A 22,755-nucleotide genomic window follows, 5' to 3' on the forward strand; every position below is an offset into this window, starting at 1 on the left:
CTCTGCCGTGTCTCCTGGTGTTCTTTCCCAGGAGCCCCTGCGGCCACAGCCAGGGGCTCGGTGGTCCCTGGCCCAGGCCCTCCACTCCCCACTTCCTCTCCCTGCCCCTGCACCTAGGCGCCTGCTCTCTGCCCGCCAGGCCCTCCCTCCAGACCAGCCTTCCTGCGCCTCACCACGCCCTGCTCAGACCCCGGCCACTCAGACCCCGGCCCGCTCAGACCCCGGCCGCTCAGACCCCGGCCCACTCAGGCCCCGGCCGCTCAGACCCCGGCCGCTCAGACCCCGGCCCGCTCAGGCCCCAGCCGCTCAGGCCCCAGCCGCTCAGGCCCCAGCCGCTCAGGCCCCGGCCCGCTCAGAGGTCGTCAAAGGGGCTGGGAGCACCCCGTCCCTCCTGGCAGGGCTTTCTCACGGGTCCCCGCGGGGCGGGTGTGTGTGTGTGTGTGTGTGTGTGTGCACACAGGTACCTCCCACCCACCTTCATGCCTGACCTCGTCCGGGCCCCTCCAGGCCTGGGACCCGGAGGCCACGGTGGGCGGGGAGGGAGGGAGGAAGCGCAGCCCAGAGCTTAGCGGGCGGCTCCCGCGCCCCGGAGAGCCGGCCTCTTCAGCCATGACAGGAGCTCTCAGGAGCAGGCACTGAGCCCCAGCAGCTGGCAGCAAGCGCCTCCTGGGCTCCCGGGGGCGGATTGGGGAGGAGGAGGCCCAGGGGCTCCTGACCTCACCCTGCTTAGGGCTGGCGACTCCTCGGGGCTCAGGGCTCGCAGGTGGAGACGGGATTGGACCAGGGTGGCACTTGCCTGCACCCCAAGACCAGCCCTGGGCTCCCCTGGGCACCGGCCTCTGCCCTGCAGCGAGCTCCCGCCTGTGGGGTTGGGGTCTGGCCGCAGGGCATCCCGAGGGGGCGTGCTGGGTGGGCCCGCACAGAGGAGGGGCCCGGGGGCGCTGGGCCTGGAGACGGGGCAGAGCGGGCCGAGGAGGAGCGGCTGCAGGAGACCGCGCTGCCGGGCGCTGCTGCTCCGACGGTGACGGGAGGGCGCTGTGCCTGGGGCGCCCTGACCAGAAGCTCACCTCCACTCGGGTCCCGCCCGCCCAGAGGGCAGGCTGCGGGGACCCTGCCCCTGCCAGGACTCACCGTCACGCGGTCGTGGGGAGAGCGGCCACAGCCGCTGCAGCGGCAGCCCCGGAGCTGGGGGAGGGATGGGGGGGGCGGGAGCCGGGGGGGGGGGTGGTGCAGACCCGGCAGGAGGCCCGTCACACACTCGGGGCTCCGTGGTCACGTGCTGTGAGGGAAGCTCCCGCCGGGGCGGGGAGGGGGCGACAGACCGTGTACAACTTCCCCCACACCTACCTCTGCTCTGGCACTGCCTGCTTTAGTGCAGTTACCCCAGGTTTGTGAGACTGAGCACGTGTGCAGAGGATTGTCACGGGGGGACACGGAGGGGACACGGGAGGGTTCAGTTTCTTCTTCCCCGTGTTCCTGATCTATGTGCCTGGGCCTGTGCTGCTCCCGCAGAGGGAATTAGTTTGTGGAAGCCTCTCTGCAGCCGGCGTGGGCTCCCGCCAGGCCCCGCCCAGCAGTGCCCTTCGCCGTGCCTGGCGGCGGTCGAGGCAGCCGGAGTGCCTCCCTGGGCGGTCACAGGGCGGCTGCGGGACCAGGAGGGCTCTGCTGGCGGGCGGTTGCCCCGGGAACGGGAGTGCGGGGCAGGTCGGGGTGGGCACACGCGGGCTCCTCTGCTGGTTTGGTTTCGTTTGTTGGGAAAGCTGGCGTCATGGCCGCCTGGGAACTCACCGTTCCTCCCCCAGCCCTCCGGCCGACTGCAGCCGGGAGAGCTGGCCTCATGCGCCTGCGTGGGTGGTTTTGTTTTTTAAGGCGAGTCTGCTGAGGAGGGAGGGGGAGGGGGAGGGGAAAGAGGGAGGATCACGGATGGGCTGCCTCCTGCACGCCTCCCACTGGGGCTGGAGTCCGCAACCCGGGCCTGTGCCCTGGCCTGACTGGGCATTGAACCCCGACCTCCTGGTTCATAGGTCAACGCTGAGCCACTCCAGCCGCAGCACCTCTGCTTGTTGTGTGGGAATTCCCATCTCACAGACAGCTGTTCCGGGCGGGAGCCGCCCCTCATTCCCCTGCCCCTGGCCCCGGGCACCGGCTTCCTGCTGGGCACCGGCTCCCCTGCAGGGGGTGCTGGGGGCTCCCGGAGGGGACACGGGCTGGAGCACGGATCGTCATACAACTGCCTCCCCAGGCGCAGAGCTGGCTCTGGAACAGACTGAGGGACGCGCAGGGTTGGTCCCCCCCCCCCCCCCCCCGGCTCCTCCCTTCCTCCCCCGTTCCCTGGGCGAGCCGGACGATCACAGGCCGTTTCTGTGGAAACACCGGACTGTGGCTTGGATTAGCAGAACCAAAATAGAAACACGCAGCTCAGAGCATAAATAAGAGCTTTGGAGCCTGCAGGCCACACACTCGGACTCAGGCACAGTCCCCTGGCCGCCTCCCCACGGCAACGCCGAGGCCGCTGGGACCGCGGGCCATGCCGGGCAGAGCTGTACCGGCATTAGGGCAGGAGCTGGGGCTGAGGGGGCAGCTGAGGAAGAAGGGAGAGAGAAAGGAGAGAGCCTGGCCCTGGGCTCAGGGGCTGACCTCTGAACCAGGAGGTCACAGTTCGATTCCCAGTCAGGGCACAGGCCCGGGTTGTGGACTTGATCCCCAGTGTGAGGGGTGCAGGAGGCAGCCGATCAAGATTCTCATCATCCATATTTCTACCTCCCTCTCCCTCTTTGAAATCAATAAAAATACATTAATTTTTTAAAAAGGAGAGAGAGCCAAAACCGGTTTGGCTCAGTGGTAGAGCGTCGGTCTGCAGACTGAAGGGTCACAGGTTCGATTCCGGTCAAGGGCATGTACATTGGTTGTGGGCACATCCCCAGTAGGGGGTGTGCAAGAGGCAGCTGGTCGATGTTTCTCATCGACGTTTCTAGCTCTCTCTCCCCCTTCCTCTCTGTAAAATATCAATAAAATATATTTATTAAAAAAATAAAAAAAATGGGGAGAGAGGAGTGAGTGGCCAAGTGGAGGCCTGAGAGCGGAGCCTGGAGTCTTCCGAGGCCAGCTCCAGGCTGGCCGGGGGCTGGGCGCGGGGACCGGTCTCCTCACTCCTCATCCCTGGCTGCGAGTCCGGCCCCTGGGCCTGGGCCGAGGTCTGAGCTCTCGCCAGGCGGCCTCGGTGCCGCTTCTGCTCTGGGCTCTGCCTGTGTGGCCCCTTCTCATCTCAGCCCAGAGTTCCTCCTCCTCCTGCCCCCTCACCTCCTGGCCACCGGCTCTGCTCCCCGGCCTCCTGGGCCCTCCACCTCAGCCCCAGGGCCATGTCCACAGGGGTCAGGAGTCCGGGAGGAGGACAGGCTGCCTGAGCTGTGGACCCCCCCCCCCCCCCCCCCCGCCCCCAGGAGTCAGTGAGTGTAACTAGCCCAGGCTGGTTAGGGATCGCCCCCTGGGCGCCTGCAGACACACCCAGTGCCGGAGCGCTGAGTCACTGACCTCTGGCTGCTGGACACACGGACTCCGGAGGACAGATGTCACAGCGCCGCGGGGCCGGCTCTGGCATTAAGAGTTGGACAGACCCTTCCATGAGGCCACAGTCATAAACACTGAGGGAGCGCTCTCCACAGGCCTCGGCTTTGGATTAAAAGGATTGAACTTTCGCCCTGGCCAGTGTTGCTCAGTGGATAGAGCGTCAGCCTGCTGACTGAAGGTCCTGGGTTCGATTCCAGTCAGGGCACATGCTCCAGCTGTGGGCTTGGTCCCCGGTGTGGGGCATGCAGGAGGCAGCCAATCCATGATTCTCATCATCGATGTTTCTACCTCTCTCTCCCTCTCCCTTCTCTGAAATCAAAATATATATTTAAAAATAAAATGATTAAACTTTCTGAAGTATGGTAGCAACCATACTTGGGTAAAAACTGCTGTTTGAATTTTAACCCTGCTATCTGGCTTCGGCATTCGCTACTTGCTTAAACATAGGGTAGTTACCTCAGCTTCCAGGTGGAGGCCTGGAGGCTAAGGCGATTTTCCTGTGCCTGGGACCAGGCCCACAGGAGATTGATTCCCACTGACTCAGTAGCTTCAGGGGTAGAAACTAGATGACCTTTAGAGATTAACCGCTGAGCTCTGCTTCTGTGTTATCAAGTTAGGGCCACATCCCCATGTTCCCGGCCTTTAGAATTTAGAACAAAGGAAAATTCCTGTGGTTTGGACCTTTAAAAAGACTGCCTACACCGGGAACGTGTGGACTCACCTACGTGTGGTGCCCTCGTGGCCGTCCTGGCCAGTTTTTTTTTTTTTTTTTTTTAATAAATCCTTGCCTGCTTTTTTAAATCAATCATCAGCCTCCAGTGGTCTTTTTTTTTTTTTTTTTTTTTTTTTAATATATTTTATTGATGTTTTACAGAGAGAAAGGGAGAGGGATAGAGAGCCAGAAACATCGATGAGAGAGAAACATCGACCAGCTGCCTCCTTCACACCCCCCAATGGGGATGTACCCGCAGCCAATGTACATGCCCTTGACCAGAATCGAACCTGGGACCTTTCAGTCTGCAGACCAATGCTCTATCCACTGAGCCAAACCGGTTTCTGCATCCAGTGGTCTTATTTTGAACCCAGGGTTCGACCAACACTTTCAACGTAGAGTAATAAATGGCTTCCAGAGGTGTGCCCTGGCACTCCCCCAGGAGGCGGGATCAGAAAGGCTGCTCGCACACCCAGCAGTGAGGACCAAGGCCCCGCCCTGCCCGAGGGCAACCTGGGCCTTAACCTGTGGGGCTCTCTACTCAGGTTCTGGTCATAAAGCGATCAGAAAAGCAGCTGACACTGGTCTGTCTTCTCTGCTCCCCACCGCTCTGCCAGGTTTCCCTCCTCCGCATCCACTCCACCCACAAGCCTGTGGGAGAAAAACGCAGGTGCGAGCCTCCCACCGACCCTGGGCACCTGGAGCCGGAGTGGGGCGAGTGAGGCCCGTCCGGCTGAGCCTCCCTCCGGCCCCCAGCGCCCCGGCACCGGAGAGCCAGCGGGCAGCTGCCAGGGAGGCGGCCAGGTGGCCCCGGCTGCACTCCCCGCGGGGCCGCAGAGCAGGTGAGCACTGCCATGGCCCGGCCGCAGCCGGAGGCCTGGGCCGGCGAGGGAGCAGCTGGCTGGCCCTGGTCCCGCCACCGGCCACGCAGGCCCTTAAGCTCTCCCACCTGGCTGCTCACACACCCTGAAGGCAGGAGAAGGTGCAAACACGGCTCCCAGGGTGGCGCTCGGAGGCCCCTGTCACTATTGCCTTGGCTTGGGACGGGCAGGCTCTGGGACCGTCTGTATGGTCAGTGGGAACATGCCCCACCCCCACCCCGTGGGAATAGAGGGAAGGGCACGTGTCAGCGCCTGAGCAAGGCCCAGGGAAGCCGGATGGTAACAGCTGGCGGGTCCCGTGCCCCCCCCCCAGGTCCTATTGTCCCGTTGTGCCCGTTGTGCCTGTTTCTGGCCCCTGTGAGCTCGTGCTGGGAAAGCCTGGTGGTGGCCAGCCACCAGCAGCCGCTCTGCGCCCTCGGTTCCTTCCCGCCCCGGCTGGCCTGGTCGTGGTGTCCGAGCCCTCCCTCCAGACATTTTTCTCGCATCCCGTCCACTCGGAGGCCGCGGCTCTCTGGGGCTCAGCCCCGCAGGCGCCACGGGGACTGCCCGAAGGGGAGGCGGGAACCGGCCTGCGGGCAGCCTGGGGGGAGAGACCGCACCTCCCTCCAAGGGGCTTCCTAGGTCACTGGGGAGAGCAGTTCCGGAGCTCGGCGGGAGGAAAGCACAATTGGAAAAGTTTTATCTTGATTATTTTTATTTTTTACAACAGAAACACATTGCAAAACAATAAAACCTTCAGCAACAGATAAAGGGAAAGCACCGTCTCCCACAAACCCTGCTCTCCCCGGCCCCACCCGCCCTCGAGGGCGTCCACGGAAAGGCCGCCGGCCCTCAGCCGAGGAGAGGGGGTTGTGGCGAGGGCAGCGGTGCTCTGGCACCTGTTTGGTGCCACCTCTGCGGCCAGCAGCTCTAGCGCTCTGTTCGCCGGACTGACTAGCATGGCCAGTCCACAGACCGAACACAAATGCTCTCGCAGCGACGCTGGGAAACAATCCAGGGTCCGGGAGGGGGGGGTCCCGTGTGGAGAACAGGTTGAAGAAAAACAAGCGTCTGAGGGTCCTGCTCCTGCAGCCCCGCCGGAGAGGCCCTTCCTCTCAGGTCCCCGTGGAGCCAGAGCCCACCACACCGCACCCCCGGCGTCAGCGCAGAGCCCGGCGTGGGCAGCACCAGGTGCCAGAGCGCCGGCCTGCCCCTTCCCGGCAGCCCTGAGCCTGGGCAGCGGGAGCTGTAGTTTCTCTCCGGGGCCACCAGCCGTCCCGGCTCCTGTCCCGGCTCCTGTCCCGGCTCCTCAGCAGCTGTCGTCGCTGCTGTCGAAGCCCAGGCGGTAGAGCACAGACCTCCCCGGCGTGGCCTGAGGGGCCTGGCCGCGCTCCCGGGTGAGGTCGCTGAACCAGCGCATGCGGGGGTCCCCCTGCGCGCTGTCCTGGGAGGAGTGCCCACTGAGGGGCTGGAGGGCCCGGGGCGCTGCCTGCGCGGTCCTGGGCCTGAGAGCTCCTCCCGGGGCGGGCTGGGGGGCGTTCCGCCCCAGGCACCCCTGGCGTGGGGGCTGGGCACGGGCCTCCTGCTGCTCCGGGAGGGAGCTCTGTGCCCCGGGCCCGGGGGGCGGGGGGCATGGAGGACGGAACGCACAGGCTTTGCTCTGGGGCTGTGCCTGCCTCCGGCCGGGGGGCCTGCCTCTGCGGCGTCTCATGGGCGGAGGCTGGCCTCCCGGCCTGGGCTCCCCCGGCCCCGGGCCCCGCTCCCCAGGGTCACCGGAGCACACGGCTTTGGCCGGACGTTTGGGGCTGGTCCCAAAGTTGTTCACATCCAGGGACATAAGCCGCGAGGCCCCGGGGGCAGCCAGGTTCCTGACGCCTGAGGCCGGGCGGCCCGGGGTGCTGGCGCCACAGTTCTCCGAGCTGGTCTTGGGGACGGGCTGACTCTTGGAGTTAGTCTGCGTGGCCTTGTCCCGGACGCCCCTGCTTCTCTTCCCTTCTCCCCCTGCCTCTTCTGGGAGAGCTGCCCGCTTGGCCCCCTCACCCCACACCTCGCCCATCCCCAGGCCCCGCCCCGCGGGCTCCCCAGAGGCCCGCTGGGCCTGGGCCTGCGGGGCGGGGCTCCGGGCCCGCCGGGGTGAGGTCTGGGAGGTGCTGTCTCTCACGTGCGTGGGGCCCCGAGGCCCCGTGATGAAGCTCTTCAGCTCGGCCAGGGCGCCGGGCACGTCGAGCCGGCCCAGCTGCTCACACAGCTGCTGCACGTCCTGGCTCTGCTGGGCAGCGGCGGCTTCAAGGAGCTTCAGGCCGGACTTCATTTCCACGATCTCCGCTTGTCGCTGGGCAAGGCAGGGGAAGGAAGAGGTCACCAACAGTGCCCGCAGGGAGGGCAGGCCAGGGAAGGCCGCAGCGGGGCTGCTCTGGCGCACAGCCGGCCGCAGCTGCTGGAGGGGCCTGGGAAAGGAGCTGACCCTACCCTGGCCCGTTCCAGGGCCTGTGTTTGCTGGCCTCTGCTCCTGGCTGAGATGTGCAACATTGCAGATGCCTCTCTGGCCTCAGGGACAGTCACCACACTCAGGGAAGGAGCTGGCCTGTACTTACAGCCTCACGCTTCTGCTGCAGCTCCAGCATGGCCCGCTCCAGGCTGCCTCTGTCCTGCGCCGCCTCCAGCACCAGCTCCCTCTGCACCCGCGCGGTGTCTTGCACTAAACACAGAACAAGGACAAATCACCTGAGGAAGATGGCGTCCAGGCCACAGTGGGGAGCAGGAGGGAGGCTGGCATGCTAGCAGGTCAGCCTTGGAGAGGACGCCAGAGCAGGTGCTTCCTCTCTGTCTTCCTCTCCCTCGGCCTGGCACTCAGCCTCAGCGCCTCTGGGACCCCCAAGCCCGTGGCCCGGAGAACAGCTCCCTCTCGGCCCACCTTCTGGGCCGGTCAGCAGAGGGATCTTCCTGGAAAGCAGGTATGGTCATGGCCCCTCTGGAATCTTCACTGAAACGTTCAGTGGCTCCCCACCGGCCCCACTTTACATGCCCCCCCCCCCCATCTCTAGGCAATGTTTCCTAAGGGCCTCCCCTCCGGCCTGGGCCGCTCCTCTCACAGCCTGGAGCGCTTCTGCTCCATCTGTCACTACCCTCCGGCCAGCACACCCGTCCCACTGGGCTCCCTTCCAATTGCTGTCCTTCCTCTGCTCTCAGTCTCCTCTCCTGTCCGGCTGGGTGTCCCCCTCCCTGCTGGTGGCACTGTGTGTGCTCTACCATCGTCTCACCCTCCACTTCTCGTCCCCCATCACGTGGGCGCTACTGGGCGTGGTGACCTGAGTGAAATCCAGGAAGTGGAGCTGGCTGCTCAGGACTGAGGGCATGTGGATTTACATATATTTATTTATAACACCTTTGTTGCAATGAGTCATCGCCATCCTCTCGCTAGACTGCTGTCATGTGAAGATGCTCTTATGTTTAGTCAATACGAGAGAGAGAGAGAGAGAGAGAGAGAGAGAGAGAGAGAGAGAGAGAAAGAGAGAGAGAGAGAGGGAGGAGAGAGAGAGAGAGAGAGAGAGAGAAGGGTCATCAGGCTGAAGAGCAGGCGAGCCCTGAAACGAGGATCTAACGAAGGATCAGCCTGGTGTGGAGCCACAGCCTGAGATCCAAATGGTGGTGAACAAGTAAACAGGCCCAGAATGAGGTGGCACAGATGCTTCCGTAGGGGCTATGACAACAGTAGGAGGGGCACCCACTCTGGAAAACCACGGAGAGCAAAGTGGAGACGGAGAAACCAGAGGGAAAGGAGCTGGCCCTGTGAAGATTAGGGAAGGTGTTCGGGCACAGGAGGCAGTGAGTACCAAGGATCTGAGGCAAATGAAGCGCTTATGCCCTAACCGGTTGGTTCAGTGGATAGAGCGTCGGCCTGCGGACTCAAGAGTCCCAGGTTCGATTCTGGTCAAGGGCATGTACCTTGGTTGCAGGCACATCCCCAGTAAAGAGTGTGCAGGAGGCAGCTGATAAACATTTCTCTCTCATCCTCTCTCATGGATGTTTCTAGCTCTCTATACCTCTCCCTTCCTCTCTGTAAAAAATAAATAAAATATATTTAAAAAAAAAAAAAAAAAAAAGGAAGCGCTTATTAGGACTGGGAATAGACAGGCCAGTGTAGTGTTGAAAAAAAAAAAACCGTCTTCTGTGTATTTTACCACAATAAAAACGTAAGAGACTCTTAAAATCATTGTGTCAACCAGTTAGAAAAAGGATGTGTACTTCTATTTCCAGTCCTGGGTTCCTGATCCTGAACTCCATTGTTCAAATAGTTCCCAGGCCTCCGTGTGGGTATCTGAGGAGGAGACAAACGTGGTTCCCTGCCTGGCTGAGCTCCTAAAGAGCAATGCTCCCTGGCAACAGCGGACATGGCGGCCCAGAGCGGGGGAGGAGAAGGCGGGCGGAGCGCTGGGCTCAGAGCAGTGCCGGGAGCACCAGATTCTCTCCCGGCCCCGGAACTCGCCTTCCTTAAGGAGCTTTTGTACTAACCTCATTGTTTTCAAAGCCTTTTTTTTTTTCTTTTAAAAAGTTTCTGAAAATGACTCAAAACCATAACAGTAGAATACAATGAAAAATGACCAAACCTCTGCCATGCAGACCTTGGCTCCACTCCCTGGATTTCACATGATGAGTAGTTTCTAGAATTTTATATTCCTACATACGCATGTCCATAGAAACAGATTGTGTGTGTGTGTGTGTGTGTGTGTGTGTGTGTGTGTCCCTGTCTTCTAGAAGTGGACTCACTTCATTTCTGCTTTGGCTCTGAACAGCAGATATTTTAACTTTCCTGTGAGAATGCCACTTTAGCCCACTCCCACTTCTGGCCACTCCGTGGTCTCCCTGCGGAGGATCTGCGGCGTCCTTCCTCCTGAGCGGCCGGAGCCGGCTCCGCGGAGACGGGATCGGGTCCTGATGCTTTTCCGCTGCTGACGTGACTCTCCTGGTGGCTCTGCTCTCCCTGCCGTGCTGGGAGCCAGAGCAGATCTCAGGGCCTCATGTATAAAAGGAGACTCCTCAGTCCTCCCTTTTTTCCAAGCGACTCTTCCCACAGTTCACTGACTGGCCACACTCCACCCGAGAAGTGTCCTGGAGCAAACCCGGTGCCAATGAGCTTTTCACTTAACAAAGAGTCAGTGTTTCCCTCCAGCCTGGCTCCCACAGGCGGCCTCATTCTTCATGACATGTGCTTGCTTAGAGAGGCATTCCTCTAATATGACAAAACGGTGCCATGTTTTCTTAGAGTTCTCCTTATGATTATATTAATACATCAATTCATGTGAAATTAGCTTTGATGTAAGAGTTATCTATTTTCCAAAATGAGATATTTTCTAATTTTGTATGGTGGCTCCTTCTGTTTATTATCCTAATGATCATATACATATATTTAAAAGCTTTTAAATCCTCACCCGAGGATATTTTCCCATTGAGTTTTAGAGAGAGAGTGGAAGCGAGAGGGAAAGCCAGAGGGACATGTCAGTGTGAGAGAAACACATCAGTTGGTCGCCTCCTACCTGAGCCCAGACCAGCGTCCGGGCTGGGGAGGAGCCTGCAACCGAGGTGCATGCCCTTGACTGGAGTTGAACCAGGGACCCTTCGCTCTGCAGACTGACGCTCTGTCCACTAAGACAAATTGTCTAGGGTCAAATGATCATATTTTTCAGTAGAACTGATACCTATTGGGTAAAAGTACTGCTCTCTTCTAATTAGCTCACCTAAAGCCAAGATAAAGTAGGATGTGGATGGCCTTGGTAATCCATTTTATTTATTTTTTAATCCTCACCCAAGGGTATTTTCCCCATTGCTTTGGTACGTTTTTATTTTTCTTCCTTTATTTATCAGAACGTAACTCCTCTCCTGACACAAAACACACACACATATCCAAGGGGCAGCTCATGAAAAACAGCAGCAACGGAATCAGGGGGCAGCGGGACCGTGTCTCACACCAGTCTGTGTGCCTGGCTCAGGAGTGCCATTGCTTTTGAGAGAGTGGAAGGGAGGACAGGAAAAGGGGAGAGAGAAACATCAATTGGGTGCCTCCTGCAGGAGCCCCAATGGGGGGCCTGGGATCAAATCTGCAACCCAGGTACATGCCCTTGACTGGGAATCGAATGCGGGCCAATGCTCCACTGACTACACTAGCCAGGGCAGAAACTCATTTCATTACTCCGGCCCTGGTGTCCTTAGAGGAAGAACAGGAGGAGGTAGATTAAATGGCTCTGAGTAATCCTACTGGGTGAACAGGCCCACTGTGCCGGGAAAGACCTGTGAAGGCACCAATTACACGCGACAGAGAGCACGTTCCCGCAGGGGACTCACCTGCCCTGCGGGCACGGCGTGGGCACTGACGCTGCAGCATGTGCGGCTGCAAGGCCAGTGGCTGGGCCAGCAGGGCTGCCTGGCCGGGGACAGGGTTTGTCTGATGCTCCCAGGACTAACTTCCTGCTCCTGACACTGCCTGCCAGGAAAGGGGATGACTGAGCAAGGTGCTTGTGCCCATTTTCAAGAATGACTAGCTTTCTAATCAATACGATGCCAGTCTTCCTGCTCATCCTGCGCGGGCGCTCCGGAGGCCTGCCTTCTGACAGTTAAGGAGCCCTCAGGGGCGGAGGGGCAGGACCCCACGCCTCCTGTAAGCCAGACTGAGCGCCAGTGCCTCTGCCTTGATTTGGTTTGGGCCTTGGGCACTCCCCTTCCCTGTCTGGACCTCACATGGCACACGCTGCTTGGAATGCCCAGTTTCATGTGGGAAGCAGTGGTTTCCGTGGGCACTGAGCGGGTTCCTGCCATGTGCACAAAGGCAGCGCTCCTGGGCTGCTTCTGCTCTCTGTCTTGCTGCTGCTTGTGCGGGTAGCAGTGCGAGGCTTCCAGAACCCGTTTCCAAACAGATGCACAGTTGCCCTGTGTGTGGGATACCCAGGTTGGAAGCCAGCAGACAGCAGTCTTCTTTGCAGACATATGGAGATTGATTTCTAAGCCACACAAAGGCATTAATTTTTGTAAATCATGAGCAATCCATCCCATGGCATTTGAGTAAGTTGGCTTCAATTTGTTTCAAATAGAAAATAAACACCCAGACAAATGCAAACAAGTGCAGATGCAGCCACCATCTTGCTGTGTGGCTGCTGGTTCCGGGGGGTGTCAGCCGAGGGAGAGCTGTGTGATGGCTCTTGTGTTTATTAAGGGACAGGGTCGCAGTTTCAGTTAAACAAAACTCACCCATTGGCAGAGCAGGGGACCCTAACCACAAACTGACTGAGGTCCCGAAAGAGTCTGTGATTCCTGTAAAAAGCTCTCATTGGACCAGGGCAGCCGGAGGAGAGCAGGTGGCGGTGTTCTAACCCTGAGGGAAATCTCCATTTCTGAGCCCTGGGGAGCGATGCCTTTCTGACAGCACAGCCAGCCATTCCGCTGAGACCAGGATGCTGCGGCTGCCTCAGGCAGGGAGCTGAGAAATCAGAGCTCCGGCCAGTGACTGGGAGAACGATCAGTGCGGCCCAAAGGCACCTGGGGACAGGGCCTTCCCACACAGAGCGCCCCACCCCCCACCCCGTTGGCTGCACGTCACTCTTCAGGACTAACCTTCTGCCCCAGCCTGGCATCTGAAATGCAGAATGGAACCTCACTATCTGCAGAAACCTGGCCAGGGTCACAAAGTTCACAGCCATGCTCCATGCCCTCTGCTGACGCCCTCAAACAGGAGACACTCACAGGTCTTGGCCACGGTCTCCAAAGAATCCAAAATAGATTGGCTTCTTGAATTGAGATGTTCCTCAGACTTTTCCACGGATGTCTGCAACTAAGAAAACCAAAATTAAGAAAAAAATTCACAGATTGTTACTAACTTGGAGAATTGTCATTTAATGATAAAAAAGTGTTAACATACTGCTATTCTACATGAACTAAAGTCAAGACAATATAATTATTAAACTTCTTTAAGTGTAAGATGTTCTAACTGAAGCGTTGCTCTGCGTACCTTGTGGATGCTCTCTCGGACATGGGAGATGAAGCCGTGTAGAGCCTCGCTGGAACAGGAGAGAAAGAGAACGCATGTTTGAGACGTCTTGAAACAGACTGGATTCCATGAAATGGCAGGCATCCACCTGGTTAGCATCAAACCAGCCCTTGGTCAGAGTTGGAGACCCAACCCCGAGAAACCTCAGTGTCTAGCTGAGGAAGAAGAACACAGACTTTCCACTTTTCTCTTTAAAATTCATTCTATGTGCATCTTAAGTGAGGCTACATTTTAGCAGCTCACGTAGTTACCACAGTGGACAGACAGGCTTTCACAGTTCTATGCCACAAAACTACGTTTTAGCCAGTGATGAACGACATCCATATCTTAGCTCCCATAGGTAACGGAGCTGAAAAATCCCTGTCACCTGGCTGACTCCTAACTCCTGGACACATCTTAGTCTAATGTAACTATAATAGTTAAAATAATAGAATGAGGAAGTAGGGAGACAATTTGGGGAACAATATTCATTCCTTTTTTAATATATGTTTTTTAATGATTTCAGAGATGGGGGGGAGAGAAAGATAGAAAGGTCAATGATGAGAAAGAATTATTGATCAGCTGCCTCATGCATGTCCCACACTGGGGATCAAGATGGCAACCCGGGCCTGTGCCCTGACAGGGAATCAAACTGTGACCTCCTGGTTCATAGGTCGCGCAAAATCACTGAGCCATGCCTACTGGGCAATATTCATTTCTAATGGGAAAAAAATTATAATTATTCCTCAAATAAATATCCTGCTTTTGAAAAGATTCGGATATGGATTGTCATTTAAAGATTTTATAGCTTTTGTTTTTTTTAATCTACATAATACAAATATAAATACCAAATTTCAAACCCCAATAGGAAAACTCTTCATACCAAATCTTTTTGTGTTCCACCAGATCGACTTTGAAAGGAGAATTTAATAGAACCATTTGGAAATCTACAAACCATATGGTGGTTTTTCTTCGATGAAAGATATTGGTATATTACCAATATAAAATATTTAAAATATCTAAAAACATATATATAAAATAAAAAAGTAAATTGATCAAGGATGTTAAGAATAGAATGTTATTAAAATATAAAAGAGAACTAGGGTACCTAGAAATATAACAGAATTTGAAGAAATACAATAGTTAGAAACATAATAGAAATAGAAGTAGAGATAAAAATATGGTAGAAATAATTAAGGGAAGATGATAGAAAATAGAACAAAAGACAAAGAGATCGAAAATAGTTTTTAAACAGAGGATCAATGAAGGAGATCCAACACATACCCAACATTGAAGATAAAAAAAAAAAAAAAAAAAAAAGAGTGAGAATAGAGAGGTTTGTCAGAAATATAATAAAAATTCCCAGAAGAGAAAGTCCTAAGTTTATAGGTCAAAAGGAACTACCCCAAGCCCAGGGATTATGATATGCCACATTAAAGCACATTACCGCCGAAACCGGTTTGGCTCAGTGGTAGAGCGTTGGTCTGCGGACTGAAAGGTCCCAGGTTCAATTCTGGTCAAGGGCATGTACATTGGTTGCGGGCACATCCCTGGTGGGGGGTGTGCAAGAGGCAGCTGGTCGATGTTTCTCTCTCACTAACGTTTCTAGCTCTCTATCTCTTTCCCTTCCTCTCTGTAAAAACATCAATAAAATATTGATATATATATTTTTTTAAAAAGATTGCTTTAAAAAAAAAAGAAAAAAAAGAAAAAAAAAAGCACATTACTATAAAATTTCAAAAACTCTATGGATAATGAGAAGGTTCTAAGGACTTTCGGAAAGAAAAAAGCAAGTGACATACACAGGAGCAAGGATCAGAATGGCATCAGATTTTAAAAAGCAACATATAAAGCAACAGGGCAAGGAAGCAATGCTTTAAAATGCTGAGGAAAAAGAATTTCCAATCTAGAATTTTGTATCCAGCCTAATTTGTCATGAACTGTGAGGGGAAAATAAAAAACTTCAGATATACAAGTTCTCAAAACATTGTTTAGGTGCCATATACTGTTATCAGAAAGTTTCTGAAATATATGTTTCACCAAACCTAAGGAGTAAACTAAGAAAGAAGTGGACATAGAATCCAAGGCAGAGGATCCAACTCTGATAACAGCTGCACTACAGACTGAGAGTCCCAAGTTCAGATCAGAATTAGAAAGGATGCCTCTGAGAAGAAAATGACTCTGAAAGAATTTCTGATGTCTTTAAATATATAACAAGCAGCTTTTTCAGTCTGGCTGCTGCATTTGGGAATAGACTTATGATTCCTACATAGAAAACTAAGCAATGCCCTGACCAGTTTGGCTCAGTGGATAGAGTGTCGGCCTACGGACAGAAGATTCCCAGGTTCGATTCTGGTCAAGGGCCATGTACCTTGGTTGAGGGCACATCCCCAGTAGGGGGTGTGCAGGAGGCAGCTGATTGATGTTTCTCTCTCATTGATGTTCCTAACTCCCTATCGCTCTCCCTTCCTCCCTGTAAAGAATCAATAAAATATATTTTTTTAAAAAGAAAAGAAAACTAAGCAAAAAAGAATGGCAATTTTGAACATTAGGAAAATGTTATAGTTTATATAATTTTCCTGGGCCATCTAGAGTGGTTACAGAGTGATAAGGATGATAATTATGCAGTATAACAGATACCTAATCTAGGAATTCTTTTAAAAATCTGGCTCCTTCAACATCAGAGCACCAGTGGTGATGTAAGCAATACACCTTCACTGCCACAGAAATGATGGAAGTATATCTCTGCTTGGGTGTTATGATTTCTGTGATACCTAAAGATGTAGCCTTGGTAATAACTTACTAAGAAATGAACATGTTCATTTCCTCAATGGCTTTACTTTATTTTAAAAACTAGAGCCCCGCTGAAACCAGTTTGGCTCAGTGGATAGAGCATCGGCCTATGGACTGGAAGGTCCCGGGTTTGGTTCCGGTCAAGGGCATGTATCTTGGTTGTGGGCACATACACAATGGGGGGAGTGCAGGAGGCAGCTGATGGATGATTCTCTCTTATCGATGTTTCTACCTCTCTATCCCTCTCTGTGAAAAATTAATAATAAAAAATATATATATATATATATTTTTTTTTAAATATATATTTTATTGATTTTTTTTTTTTTTTTTTTTTTTTTTTTAACAGTGAGGAAGGGAGAGAGATAGAGAGCTAGAAACGTCGATGAGAGAGAAACATCGACCAGCTGCCTCTTGCACACCCACCACCGGGGATGTGCCCGCAACCAACATACATGCCCTTGACCGGAATCGAACCCGGGACCCTTCAGTCCGCAGACCGACGCTCTACCACTGAGCCAAACCGGTTTCAGCTAAAATATATATATATATATTTAAAAATAGAGCCCTGGTGCATGAAATTTGTGCACGGGTGGGGTCCCGAGGCCTTGCTGGTGATCAGGGTCGATCAGGTTCCCAGCCTCCTGCTTCCATCGCTGCCTGTGTCAGCCACCACCCACCCCTGGTTCCCTGTCCCAGCTGGAAGCCTGACCCTATTCAAGTGATTGGGGCCTGCTGGCCAGGGGGAGGGACCAGGAGGTTGGTGCCTGCAGGCTGGGGACAGCTCCTGCATTGAGCATCTTCCCCCTGGTGGTTACTTTGCATCATAGTGACAGGTCATTCCGGTCATTCCGTTGTAATGGTCACTTGGGATTTTATATATATAGAAGATATTGTAGCTCTAAATTATTTTGTTTTAAAAATCAATAACACTAAAAGAATATAAAATTTAGTGTATATCTAAAAAAAAATTAACATTTAAAAGTGAGATAATCAGCATGCACTGTGGACTTAAGAATTCACATGCTATGTTCTTTTATATATATATATTTTATTAATTTCCGAGAGGAAAGGAGAGGGAGAGATAGAAACATCAATAATGAAAGAGAATCATTGATTGACCACGTCCTGCACGCCCCACACTGGGATCAAGCCTGAAACCCAGGCATGTGCCCTTGACTGGAATTGAACCTGGGACTCTTCAGTCTGCAGGCCAACGCTTTATCCACTGAACCAAACCAGCTAACTAGGGCACATGCTATGTTCTTGCTCCTAAAACAAATAATGTTATCTTATTTCCTAATTCCAATGATCTGAAAACAAATTAAAGGCAGAATTTTAGGTAGAATAAATATAATGCTACTTGAATGTTGAATTTCTCTAAGAAGTTCTTTAGCTGACTTTTCAAAGTGGCCAAAACTGTGGCAGCCATATTCAAATCTGCCACAAGTTATACTGACAAGAAAGCAAATAAAGAGTAATTTTAAAAAAGTATATTTTTTTTATTGAATCAGAGAGGAAAGGAGAGAGAGAGATAGAAGCATCTATAATGAGAGAGAATCATTGATCACTGTCTCCTGCACACCCCCTACTGGAGTCTGAGCCTGAAACCTGGGCATGTATCCTGACCAGGAACCTAATTGTGACCCTATGGGTTCATAGGTCCACACTCAATCACTGAGCCACACTGGCCCGACAAGAGTAATAATTAGATGAATTATGAAGGCAAGAGTGCTATCATGCTGAAATTGAATTACTATTGGCATTCCATTTTCTGTTTTCCTCATAAAAGAGAGGATATCTTGTCTGCTTGAAAGGTTTGATTACCTGTCACATTTATCTTTTGCTATTTTCTTTTTCTCCTCAAACTGTTCCAAAAGGCCTTTTGATTTTCCAACTGGCAAAGGGAGAGGAAATAAACCTCCCTCATTTATATCTTCTTCAAACAGCTGGGGTTTTGTCTGGTACTTTGTGAAAATACTAGGTTCATTCTGTTAAAAAATCATTATGGCATTTCACATATAAAAATACCTATAACATTCATTATTTTCTATAAAATGCAGAGTCATAATCATAATACTAGTAAGCACAAATCGTAAAATTCCAGCTAAAATAGCTTGAAATCAATTACATAAATTTAAAGGCAACAACAGCTAATTATTTCTCCCATCAACTATTTTATTTATATCTTTAAAAGTTTATTTTTAAATATAGTTGATATAAAATATTAATTATATTAGTTTCAGGTGTATAACATAGCAATTCAACACTTATAGACCTTCCAAAGTGATAGATCATCACCTGTGTGATCTAGGTCTAGTAACCACCTGTCATGTTACATAGTTATTACAACACTAGAGGCCTGATGCACAAAATTTGTGCAAGAGTAGGCCTTCCTTCCCCGGCTGCTGGCACTGACTTCCCTGTGGCACTGGGGACCCAGGCTTCCCTCACAGCCCCAGCTTCATCCGGAAGGTTGTCCGGAAGGATGTCCGGTCTAATTAGCATATTATGCTTTTATTATTATAGATTATTGACTCTATCCTCTATGCTGTACATTACATCCCTGGGACTTATTTTATAACTGAAAGTTTGTATTTTTTAATCCCCTTCCCCTTTTTTGCCCAACATCCTACTCCTCTCTCCACCTCTGGCAACCCTCTGTTTACTACACAGAATTATTTATGCTATCTCTGAGATGATGAGTTAACATTTTCATATTAACAAGTTTAACTCAAATTGCTGTTGCTCAACTGCTGGTGGACTAGAGTAGCTGGTAAGATGGACATGAACTGGACAGTGGGCCTGCGGACACATGGTGAGCCAACCCCTGCACGCAATGCAAAGCGCACTCTGGAGCAGCTCCTGCATGCCACAGGGCACAGCTTTCGTACTGAAATACTCATCTCACAGCATGCCCTCCTACTTAAAGCACTGAGCTAAGCTTCTTTGTTATATTCTGTTTGATGCAGACAAATCTGTATATAAAATCAAATCTAGTTCTAGACCAAAATAAATATACATAAATCATTTCTGACTCATAAATAAAGACATGCTGGTCTGAAAAAGTAAAGGGCTCAGGAGACTTGGTTTCTCCCTCTGGCCCTTATTCATTAACTCAGAGGCCGCACGTCCTTCTTCAAGGAGATAAGTATGAAAGGCTTATAAATAACAGTATGACTAGTCATAGAAAATGTCATGCCATATTTGGATCTCTCTAGACCTGGCCCAGGTACTGGAACAATTCTACTTTGGAAGCGTCAGTTGAACATCTTAGCTCTGTGAGGGAAGAGGGACAGGCTCCCGCCACCACTGCTACGCTTGTCAACCCAGCTTGTGGCTGAGCAGTGCTCCTCAGGTGGGAGCGCACTGACCACCAGGGGGCAGCTCCTGCATTGATGTCTTCCCCCTGGTGGTCAGTGCTCATTATGGAGACCGGTCGTTCCACCATTGGGTCGATTTGCATATTACCATTTTATTATATAGGATTATATAGGATGCTTTAGAAATAGAAGAAACTGCAAATATATTTTTTGCATTTCAAACTACCAAATAAGCGAATCACCAATAAGCACAGATCCATTTAGAAGAGTCAATATAACCAAACAGAATAAGTCATCTTTATAGCTTATCTCCACAGTGGTGGTGAAATGAGTGCAGAGAAATTCTGGCAGTCAGACTCACATCCAGAGAACCCTTTTGTAACGGTTTTGGGTCTCTCAAATGGACACCAACGTCCAATGGTGCTGACAGGGTCTCTGAACTTTCTGGACAGAACTGGGATCCAAAGAGGAACTGAGAGTCACTGAGACCGGAATAATCACTCTGATTATTAGCCCAGCTCGATGACTTCGTGGTCCTGAAATTAAGCAAAAAAAAAAAAAAAAAAAAAAAAAAGAAAAAAGAAAAGTCTAGCAAGTGGAAAACATCTTGAACAAATAAAATCACTATTCATTTTAGAATATTCTGGGCAGAGTGCTAGCTTATTCTGACTTCTCAGTCCCCTGAACACTGCCACTATGGCCTATAAAGAAACAAGAAAAAGTTGAATGCCAGGTATTTTGATTACAACAACCTGGGAACAATCAGATGGGAATTAAAACAATAACACCATTATTGCTAGTACAGTAGCACTATAGAGTATTAGCACCATTTTGGAGATTAAAGTTCATAAAATTTTTAGGGATTAAGAGAACATTATCTTTTTAAAAGATCACTAAAGGGATATGGCATATGCATATAAGTGAAGCAATAAGCTAGATTTACATATAACCACATAACTAAGTCTCAAACTCTGATTTTGAGTTCAGAAAAAAGTAAAAACTAAATGAGCACTATTACATATCATTTATGTAAACTTTTAAACCTACAATGACACCACCATGAGGGTGGGGCGCTCTTGATGCCCCCCCACCCCTCCATGTGAGGACACAGCAAGCCAGGAAGGGACCTCCCCAGCTGGCATCAGGTTCTAGGACTTCCGACCTGAACGTTTCTGATGGTTAAGCCAGCATTTACGGCACTTTGCTTCGGGAGCCCAGCAGACTAACTCTCACAGTTCCTGGGCACCATAGCCCCCAGGCCCAGTGCTGGACAGTGTCATTGCTCAGTCCACACCCACAGCTGAATGCGCAGTGCTTTCATCATCATTAAATAGGCGGAAGGAAAAAGACAAGTACGGGAGGTGCAGCAGTACAGGCAAGGGGAAGAAACTATGGGGTAACTCAGTAACCAACAGGAAGGGGAGCCTTTTTCTATGAAATAAATGTAACTAAAAGATCTTTAAGTATCAGACTATATAGCCGAGAAACTTACCCAGAGGCTGAGGGAATACTGAGCATATCTTTGATATTCCAGACATTAAAATTCATTTCTTATGATTATTCCTATTAAAAAAAAAAGAAACATTTAAAAGGTTAATATAATCCCCCCAAGATTGCTTTACTGGTGATGATATGTAGATGAGGACATTTTAGTAGTTATATTTTCATTCAGTTAGTGAAAACTCCCATTACCGATGAGCCAGAAACAGGCATTCTCTGTAGTTAAACTTCATACAAATTTCTCTCCTTGATATCACCAGGGAGCCCCGTCACCTGTGAAATAGTAAATCCAACTTCTATCCTCAGCTTCCTAGGTCTTTTCTCTCGCCACCCTACTAATAATCTCCTTTTAGAAAATGCCCAGTAGCCGAAACCGGTTTGGCTCAGTGGATAGAGCGGCGGACTGCGGACTGAAGGGTCCCAGGTTCGATTCCAGTCAAGGGCATGTACCTTGGTTGCCGGCACATCCCCAGTAGGGGGTGTGCAAGAGGCAGCTGATCGATGTTTCTCTCTCATAGATGTTTCTAACTCTCTATCCCTCTCTCCTCCTCTCTGTAAAAAATTAATAAAATAGAAAAAGCCCAGTAAATCCCACTTCATTGCCTTGATACAGTGATTTAATGTAGAAGTAGTTCTTCCTGGACAATAGGCTCTTGGAATGCCAAGAGAGCTGAGGATCTGGGCAATAAAGAAGCTATACGAAGAGCGAGTGCTTTGTGCAAAAGCCTTCTCACAGCCCTAACCGGCTTGGCTCAGTGGATAGAGCGCCGGCCTCCAGACTGAAGGTTTCATTCTGATCAAGGGCATGTGCCTTGGTTTCGGGGACATACCCAGTAGGGGATGTGCAGGAGGCAGCTGGTCGATGTTTCTCTCTAATCGATGTTTCTAACTCTCTGTCCCTCTCCCTTCCTCTCTGTAGAAAATAAAAATATATTTTTTAAAAAGCCTTTCCACACTATCATAAGTTCATTATGATAGTCGTATAGCCTAGATTTCATGAAACAAGCCCGATTTCTAAATTTTGTCTCTCTGATCTCACAGAACATTTATATGTATCATTACATATTACCATAGATTCCTACACATACATCTGAGTAAAAGAAAACAAGTTCTGAATAAATAGACATTTAGTATACTTTTTATATAATTTAACCTTCTTTAGAGAAATGTTACATTGAAGTTTCCTAATCTTCTAGAAAAACACGAATTTGGGTGTTTATAACCAATTCTTTTGCAAGAATGTGAAATATACACCACAGGATCAAGTATGTGCCAGACACAGCACCAGATACATTGCAAGATAAAGGTTAATGATTTTGTGAGGCAGGCATTTTTATCCTCAAATAAATTTATAAATGAAAGAGGAGACATTACAAAATGAAAAGGCAATCTACAGAATGGGAGAAAATATTTGTATATCACATATCTAATAAAAGTTTAATATCCAAAATGTATAAAGAACTTGTATAGCCTTAGCTGGGTTGGCTCAGTGGATAGAGTGTTGGCCTGTGGACTAAAGGGTCCCAAGTTCATTTCCGGTCAAGTGCACATACCCGGGTTGCAGCTTGATCCCTAACAGGGAGTGTGCAAATCAATACCAAAAAAACAAACCCTAAACTGATTAAAAATGAGCAGAAGAGCCCTCGCTGGTTTGGCTGTTAGCACATCAGCCCTTGGACTGAAGAGTCTTGGGTTCGATTCCAGTCAAGGGTACATACCTGCTTAGAGGCAACCAATTGATGTATCTCTCACGTTTCTCTCTCTCCCACCCGCTTCCCCCTTTCTTCTACTCTCTGAAAAGCAATGGAAAAATATCCTCAGGATTAACAAAATTTTTTTTAATTTAAAAAGGATCTGTCCTTTTTAGGCTACTATGCCGTGTCCTTCCCTCCATCCAGGTAATGACCTCACATAGCAACACTCCGGATTTCTTTCCCTGGCAACTAGCCTCCTTGCAGTTTCTTCAGCCCAGGAACATGACTTGCTCTA

General features: G+C 51.1%; 1 protein-coding gene across 1 annotated transcript; it reads right to left on the reverse strand.

Moving 5' to 3' along the window:
* Nucleotides 1–5,883: 5,883 nt before the first annotated feature.
* Nucleotides 5,884–20,814, reverse strand: IHO1 (interactor of HORMAD1 1; the record flags this gene model as incomplete). Its single annotated transcript, XM_084903271.1, has 7 exons — nucleotides 5,884–7,471; nucleotides 7,734–7,837; nucleotides 12,871–12,958; nucleotides 13,136–13,184; nucleotides 17,771–17,934; nucleotides 19,628–19,802; nucleotides 20,759–20,814. The coding sequence occupies 7 exons, from the start codon at nucleotides 20,812–20,814 to the stop codon at nucleotides 6,449–6,451; spliced, it is 1,659 nt and encodes a 552-aa protein (XP_084759397.1). The 3' UTR covers nucleotides 5,884–6,448.
* Between the last annotated feature and the right edge of the window lie 1,941 nt (nucleotides 20,815–22,755).

Source organism: Pipistrellus hanaki, assembly GCF_964339955.1.
Source record: "Pipistrellus hanaki genome assembly, chromosome: 13".
Lineage (NCBI taxonomy): Eukaryota > Metazoa > Chordata > Mammalia > Chiroptera > Vespertilionidae > Pipistrellus > Pipistrellus hanaki.